Genomic DNA, 7,498 nt, shown 5'->3' with positions numbered 1-7,498 from the left:
GAGCAGCCGCCTTCCTGATCCTCTCCCCCACCCGCAGCTGGCTCAGCCCAGGCGCAGCTTGTGGTGCTCAGCTCTTCCCTCCTGCCTTCTCCCCGCAGGACCAAGGCCTGGGCTGACTTCCTGCCATTGCTGTGCTATGGCTGCAGACTCACCATCAAGGACATGGTAAGTCTTCTGCCACCCACCCCGGGGTGCCAGGCCAGCTCGTCTCCTCCACCCAGTGCTGAGCTTTGCTTTCAGCAGGAAGGGGACCCCGGGTCTGGCCCCTGAGACAGCAGCCAGAGCTCCTAACTGCTGGCAGGGCTGGAAGTCCAGACCTCAGGCAAAGGACCTGGGTGCTGCACCTGTCTGGGGGTGGGGGTGTCCCATGAGCAGAAACCCTGCTGCCCCTACAGCCATGCCCCCCTCTCACCTCCTGCCCATTGCAGACCTGCCTGGAGCCACTCCCACCCTATATCCGGTCAGAGGCTGAGCGCAGGAGGCGCAGGTACCGGGCTGGGGAGATGGCAGGGGGGTTCATTGGACCAGGATCAGGGTTACAAATCAGACTGGGCAGCCATGCAGCCTTCGGATTTGCCCCTGCCCCACCTGCTGCAGGGCCAGGCACCCCTTACCCCCTCCATGACAGTAAGGGCACCTGGTTCCACGCCAGGCTGGACGTTGAGGCCGTGCTCCCTTGCAGGGCTGCAATAAAGCAGGAGATCCAGGAGTACTTGCTGGAGGACGAGGCTGCGGAGCCCAAGAGCTGAGCCTGGCCCACGGTTGCCCCCAAGGGCAATGCATCAGGTCTCTTTCAAAGAAGAGAGGCAGCTCCCTGGGGGAGACCACTGCATGGCTTAGGCCTGGGTTTCCCAGCAACTGGAGCCTTCATCCCGTGCCCGTGCACTGGCCCCAGTCCACTCACTTAGCTCCAAGCAGCCTTTCAGCTAGAGGCCGCAGCTCCTGGGTTGCGGTTCCTGAGATGGTCTGTCTGACCAGGCGGGCACAGCCGCCCTCCACAAACCCCAGCCTGGCTCCGGGGCCTCCAACTCAGCCCCGCGCCAGGACTGCCTGCAAAGGCAGAGGGGGTCGGTGGGCAGCACAGTGGGTGAGGTGGCTTCAGGCCCTTCACCCCCATCCCACCCCCTGCCCCAGCAGTCAGTCCAGGATGCACAGAGCCTTGGTTTGATTTTTATTATATATCTGTATAAATAAACCATTTGACGTTACAAAAGAGTCCACAGTCCAGCTGGAGCAAGCCCCACGGCTCGGGGTGGGGTAGGGGGGAACAGCCACGCTCCGCTGAGTTCCTGGTGCTTGGCAAAGTCCACGGCGAGCCACCGGGGCCCTCCTGAGCTCCACAACGCCCGGAGGGCCCCGGGGCTGCGCTGGGAGAAGGGGGGGCTATTGCTTCCACGTGTTTGTAGTGCAACCTGCACCCACGCCAGGGCTCTGGGGGTGCAGCTCAGCCTGGGGGCAGCCCAGCCTGGAAGGCACTGCGGCAGGGGGGTGGGGAGCACCCCGCAGGCAGGGATGGGGCTGGCCACCCCCACCCCTTTCTAAGGGTTTTTTAAGCTGTTAAGAAAGTTCCTTTTAAAAAGCCCACGGCTGAGCCCCCACGCAGGCGCCTCTGCTCTCTGGCACGGCTCAGGACCAGGGCAGGGGGTGGCTCATGGTGGGCCCCCTCACCCCGCTCCGGGCACCTCCTTGCCCTGGCAGGCGCTGGTGTAAGGCATCCGCTGTGACAGACGGGGTGGCCAGGGCCCTACTCCTTCTCCCGCGTCCACTTGATCATGGTCTCAGGGGAGCGGTAGAGGAAGATGAGCTTGGCATAGAGTTCCTCCTCCAGTGCCAGCTCGCCCGTCTCGCGCACGAGGAAGATGTCCTGGCACAGCTTGAGGATGCGGTCCACGCACGGCAGCTCCTCGAACATGATGGAGTGCGAGATCTCGCTGAAGAAGCCCCGCACGAACTTCCCAATCACCAGCACGATGGACACGTACAGCCCCATGATCCTGCCGGGGCGGCACTGGGGTCAGCATGGGGGGCAGCTCTCCTTTCTCTCACCCTCCACACCCAGGTGGGACCCCACTGCTTCAGTCTGGTCCAGCCTGGTGGCCTTGATCCTGTTTCTAGGGTCTCTGGGGAGCCAGCCACAGCCTGAGGGCACTCAGCCGGCAGGGGAAATGGGATGGGAGGCCCGGAAGCCCCCATGCCCTGCTTTTTGCATGGCAGTGGGCACAGCTTGTAGCATGCTGTGGGCAGCTGTGCCCCCCTCCAGCCCCAGGACCAAAAAGGTGCGTCTCTCCCCACTCCCACCCTGCAGGACCCAAGAGCCAGGTCCGTATCCCTGCCCACCAAGTTGCAGACCCATGACCCTTTCCCAGCAGAGGCTGGGGGCTCTTAGGGCTGTGGCGTGTGGGATCCTGGCACTCACCCGTAGCCGGCCAGGAAGCCCAGGCTGGGCGGGCTGACTTTGTCGTTGAAGATGACCATGGGCAGGATGCTGCAGTCGGTGGTGCAGTCCTGCAGCTGCACCACCCACCACTCCAGGAAGCTGTCGCCCCCAGCCCCCGTGCCCACCTGCTCCCGCTTCAGCTGAACCTCCACATCCAGGTAGCTGTCCTCCTCGTCTGCGGGGGAGAGAGGGGGTCAGGACATGGGCTCCCACCCTGTGTGCCCCCCATTGCTGCTTCCAGGGCAGCAAGGAGTGGGGGGACCTCGGCCATGTCCGTCTCTGCTGGTGTGACAGCAAGACAGAGGGACACAAGGCTCATTCTCCCCCCAGTTGCCTTCCCCTTTGCCCCCAAACCAAGCCACGGGTACCCAAACTCCCAGCATCTGCTGGCCCCAGGGTCAAAGCAGAGGTGAGGGGCCTGGTACTATAGGAATACCCCCAGGTAAGCTCACTCACCGGGCAGCAGCTGCTTGACAGGGTTGGCCTCGGGGCCGTTAGGCGCCCGGATGTACTGCGGGAAGAGCCTGGGGACCCGCCTGCAACAGAGTGAGGTGTGATAGAGACCACCGGCCCTGTCTGTCCATCTCAGCTTGGTGTGACAGGGTCTTGGTACAGGCTGTAGGGTTGCTGTACCCCTATGCAGCAGCTCCAGGCGTGCCAGCCCGGACACCTGGGTCCTTCCAAACCAGCTGGCACTGGGGGCTGAGCTGGCTGCTGGCAGCAAGGACCCTGCATAGCTCTGGCAGCCAGTCCCATAGATGCTGGCTGAAGCAACCAACCCCTGACTGGTTCCAGTTGCCCCTTTCCACATCTGCCTGTGGGCACGATGGCCCTGGACTCCCACCAGCACCCCCTCCCCGCTGCATAGTGCAAGGGTTCTGCCCACCCAGGCCAGGAGGCAGCAGGCTGGGAGACCCATCCCAGCCAGACCCCCAGCTCCCCACCAGCCCTGCACTCACACGGGGGCATCCCGGGTGCCCTGCAGCAGCTGGGCCAGCTCGGAGCGCACGGGGGTGCCAGGCTGCAGGTCGGTAGTGTGCTTGTCAAAGGTGTGCTCCACGGTGCCGCCCTTGCCCAGGTCCCTGTGGGGAGGGAGGACGTGAGCCAGGAGCAGGGACAGGACGGGGCACCTGCCCAGCCCGGCTGGGACCTCTGGAAGTCCCTGCCCCTGCTCCAGCCCCTGCCTGCACCTCTGGAAGCTCCAGGTAAAGCGGAGGGTGATGTCAGACGAGCCATTCTGCAGCTCGCAGCGCATCTGCTCACGGCTGGGGGGGCTGATGCTCCACACCGAGCCAGAGCTGCCCTCGATCCGCGCCGTCACGATGTCCTCGTAGCCATACAGCGTGATGAACTGCATAGCCACCTGCAGCATGGCACCCGGTGGGGGAGAGGGGTCAGAGCCCGGAGCCATAGAGCAACCCCCCCGCCCCGGCAGCCAGGCCCTGCCCCTCAGGAGCACTGGGGGTCCCTCACCGGCTGCCTCTCGAACTGCTTGGTGAGGTCCTCGTAGTTGCGGGGCGTGAAGGGCTGGATCGACTGCTGCTGCGCGCTCATGGTGAAGAGAGGCTGTGGCACAGGGAAGGGGGAAGCCGTCAGTATGGGGGGAGAGGGTAGAGACTCAGGACCCCCTCCCCCCAGGCAGTCCACTATGGAGAGCAGGGACTGCACATCACCTTGGGAGGGTCTCCCAGGGCTCTGCCCGGCCCTGGGGTCCAGCACGAGCCAAGAGAGGACCCAGGAGTCCTGGCTCCAAGGACAGAGCCCTGCCCTGCCAACCAGGCAGCTCGTCCCTCTGCAGCCAGGGCGGTGGGTGAGATGGGCATCTGCCCCTGGTGGCACCGCCCTCCTGCCCTGGCAGACCACAGACTTCATCCCCACCTGGGGCACAAGCTCCACCCCCACCTGGGGCACAGGCTCCTCCTCCAGGACATGCTGAGCCCCCATCCAAAACAAGCTCTGCCCCGAGGACAAGCTCCACCCCCATATGAGACACCACCCCCACCCCCATAGTTTCATAGTTTCATGGTTTCTAGGGTAGGAAGGGACCTGAGCAGATCATCTAGTCCGACCCCCTGCCACAGTAGGAATAGCACTGGGGTCAAACGACCCCAGTAAGGTGGTCATCCAACCTCCTCTTAAAAACCCCCAGGGTGGGAGCCTGCACCACCTCACTTGGAAGCTGGTTCCAGACCCTAGCCGCCCTGACCGTGAAGTAGCGCCTCCTGATGTCCAACTTAAACCTTCCCTCCGCCAGCTTGTGACCGTTGTTCCTGGTCACTCCTTGCGGCGCTCGGGGGAACAGGGACTCCCCCAGCGCCTGCTGATCCCCCCTAACCAGTTTATAACAGGCCACAAGATCCCCCCTCAGCCTTCTCTTTTGAAGGCTGAACAGGTTCAGGTCCCGCAACCTTTCCTCATAGGACCTGCCCTGCTGTCCCTTGATCATACGAGTGGCCTCCTCTGGACCCTCTCCATGCTGTCCACATCCCTCTTAAAGTGTGGCATGACAAGCTCCACCCCCATCTAGGGCACAGGCTCCTCCTCTAGGACAAGCCCCACCCCCAGCTGGGGCACAAGCTGTGCCCCCCCATATCAAGCGCCACCCCTACCTGGAACACAAGCTCCGCCCCCAGTTGGAACAGGCTCCGCCCCCTGTTACCTCATAGCCACCCAGCTTGAGGGTGACGGTGACGTCGATGGGGTGGTTGACCACCCCCACCACGGAGCGCACAAGCGACATGAAGAGCAGCGGGAACCAGATGATGCAGATGAGGAAGAGGATGATGAGGCCGCCCATGCCGTACTTGACGATCTTCTTCTTCTTCTGGCCCTTGGGCTGTGGGTATTTCTGTGGAGGGGGAGCGGGGGTTCAGGGTAGGGTCCCCAAGGGAGGTAGCAGCCCTTGCTGGAGAGGGACCCAGGGCCAGGGACGGGCAGTGCCCACCTTCTCGGTCTCCCGGCTGCACTTGATGATGAAGATGTTGGCGTAGATGTCCTCCACGCACATCCAGTTGGACAGGGACAGCGTGGTGTCGGTCCAGACCCAGTCCATCACGGCGCGCAGCTCCACCAGGAACGGCACCAGGCGAAACCTGTAGCGGGGGGGTGTTTAAGAGGTGTTGGGGAGGGTGCCGGTTGCACGTCCCCGGGAGCCAAGCTGACCAGCATCCTTCACCTCCTGTCCCAAATGCTGGTCTTGGCTGGGGGTCGACCCCTGCAACCCCACCCCATGCTACTATCAGAGGGCAACCCCCTATCCCTACCCCCCAGCCACTTGGCTTAGGGTAGCAGTGCCTCCCCTCTGGGGCAGGTACCCTTGGAAGAGGAACAGGTTGAGGTGGTTGTATTTCTTGGTGAGGAAGTTGCCCAGGATACGAGTGGGGTAGCCGCAGCGGATCTGATAAGCCGACAGGGCGAAGTAGATGCATTTCACAAAGTACCAGAGTTGGGCAACCGTGTTCAGGCTGAACATCCTGTGGGGAGATGTGGGGGAGGCGCATCAGGCCCAGGCTCCAGGGGTCCCCCCAAGTTGGATCCAGGGTGGAGAGAGCAAGGGACGCATACCCCAGCCTACAACAGGGCTCATTCACTGCCCTCAATGCCCCCGACCCGTCACGGGGAAGCCCAAAGGCAGGGCCTGGCCTGTGCATGCCCAGGAAAGAGAAAAGGACCCAGGTGTCCCGACTCTGAGCACAAGTGGAGAGTCCGCAGGACCCCGGGAGCATGGGGCTGTGGTGCCCAGGCACGCACTCGTCACGGTGGTGGGGAGAACCGGATCCCAGTACCTCTCGGTGACGGCCGGCAGGATGAAGAACATCCAGAGGTGGATGCCAAAGACGAGGATGACCTGGAAGATGAGCTTGCCCAGCACGGTCTTGCGGAGGTAGAGAGCTCGGTCGATAACCATGGTGGAGAACTGGATGAGCAGCATCACCAGGAAGGCCTCGGGCACCTGGTCGTCTGACAGCGAGGACGTGATGTCCGCAGCCGCCGAGTGCTTCTGTGGGGAGCCAGACACAGATGTCACGGGAGGGGGGCCGGACGCCGGCACTGCGCCTCTCCGGTAGGGCAAGGGGCCAGGGTGCAGCCCCCTCCTGCACAGCTCACCCCAAAGGCCCAGAAGCCGAAGATGATGATGATGAAGTCAACGACGTCGGCCAGAAACATGAGGGCGTAGACGTCGGTGGCTGCCCGGTACTGCGTGTGCAGGATGTCCCGGAAGAACCTGCGCACTGGCTGGTACATGCTTTGCGTCCTGCCGGGCAGTGGGTGGGCACCGGGGTCACCCGCACTGTCCCCTCCACCCAGGCACAGTCTCCACCTCCCTCAGCAGCACCAGGGGCACTGCCTGGGTCCCGCTCCCCAGAAAAGCCCCCGTGCCGTCCCTCTCTCAACCTCCAATTCCCTGGCGGGGGAAGGGAAGGGAAGGTGGTCCCCAGGCACTTACGCAGCCAGGAAGCAGCTCTTGACTCGGAGCCCAGCAGCCTTCAGCCTCTGTCGGGATGGACTGGGCTTCTCCTCCTCCTCCTCCTCCTCTTCCTCTGCTGTGCCCTCCTCTGCTCAGACACAGGGCAAAGCATCACCCCCCTGCTCTCACCTGGCACGTCCCTGCCTCAGCCCCCCTGCATGGGGCTAGGAGGGTAGGGGTGCAGGGGCCTGGGCCAGTCCCTCCCGGTTGTCGCCCAGACCCCACGTACCTGCCGCAGCCTCCACCTTCTGCTTTCTGCCCCATTTCCTCTTCTTCTTCTTCTTCCTCCTCAAGCGCAGCTGGCTTGCTGGCTCCCCATCCCCTGCCCCTTCATCCAGCAGCTCCGGCTCTGGCCCCAGGACAGTCAGCTCCACCGCCCTGTCGTCCCCACTGCCCAGCACAGCCGGGGGCTCTGCGGCTTTGGGCGCCTCGTCCTCCGCCCGCTCGGGCTCCCGCGGTGGCTTGGCATCAGCATCCTCATGATCCCACAAGCCGTAGCGCTGCAGAGGGTGAGGAGAAAGCCCCAGTGTCAAGGCTCGGGGGGGACAGCCCTGCCCGGGGCAGGGAGCACTTGAGGCCTGGTTCCTGGGAGC

At 63.7% G+C, this 7,498-nt stretch overlaps 2 protein-coding genes across 3 annotated transcripts in view; one reads left to right on the top strand and one right to left on the bottom strand.

Annotated features, from left to right (window-relative positions):
• Positions 1 to 928, top strand: part of CTU2 (cytosolic thiouridylase subunit 2) — an 11,200-nt gene extending 10,272 nt beyond the window's left edge. The window contains exons 12-14 of one of the 2 annotated variants that reach the window (XM_019505403.1): positions 96 to 165; positions 429 to 487; positions 683 to 928. In XM_019505403.1, the coding sequence (XP_019360948.1) occupies positions 96 to 165; positions 429 to 487; positions 683 to 749 (196 nt within the window). In that variant the 3' untranslated portion in view covers positions 750 to 928. The remainder of the gene's footprint in view (positions 1 to 95; positions 166 to 428; positions 488 to 682) is intronic. The other variant, XM_019505404.1, reaches the window with a different exon arrangement.
• A 757-nt stretch (positions 929 to 1,685) lies between these two features.
• The window catches only part of PIEZO1 (piezo type mechanosensitive ion channel component 1), a 29,753-nt gene continuing 23,940 nt past the window's right edge, over positions 1,686 to 7,498 (bottom strand). Inside the window, exons 39-51 of the mRNA XM_019505254.1 lie at positions 7,135 to 7,405; positions 6,885 to 6,993; positions 6,545 to 6,692; positions 6,223 to 6,437; positions 5,752 to 5,910; positions 5,382 to 5,529; positions 5,097 to 5,285; positions 3,911 to 4,003; positions 3,628 to 3,800; positions 3,397 to 3,519; positions 2,894 to 2,973; positions 2,417 to 2,612; positions 1,686 to 1,994 (exon numbers count right to left, since the gene is read on the bottom strand). Coding sequence (XP_019360799.1) covers positions 1,745 to 1,994; positions 2,417 to 2,612; positions 2,894 to 2,973; positions 3,397 to 3,519; positions 3,628 to 3,800; positions 3,911 to 4,003; positions 5,097 to 5,285; positions 5,382 to 5,529; positions 5,752 to 5,910; positions 6,223 to 6,437; positions 6,545 to 6,692; positions 6,885 to 6,993; positions 7,135 to 7,405 — 2,154 coding nt within the window. The 3' untranslated portion in view covers positions 1,686 to 1,744. The remainder of the gene's footprint in view (positions 1,995 to 2,416; positions 2,613 to 2,893; positions 2,974 to 3,396; positions 3,520 to 3,627; positions 3,801 to 3,910; positions 4,004 to 5,096; positions 5,286 to 5,381; positions 5,530 to 5,751; positions 5,911 to 6,222; positions 6,438 to 6,544; positions 6,693 to 6,884; positions 6,994 to 7,134; positions 7,406 to 7,498) is intronic.

This window comes from Gavialis gangeticus, unplaced genomic scaffold, assembly GCF_001723915.1.
Source record: "Gavialis gangeticus isolate Ggan-Ray unplaced genomic scaffold, GavGan_comp1, whole genome shotgun sequence".
NCBI classification, from domain to species: Eukaryota; Metazoa; Chordata; order Crocodylia; family Gavialidae; genus Gavialis; species Gavialis gangeticus.
This window is presented reverse-complemented; position numbering and strand designations above follow the sequence as displayed.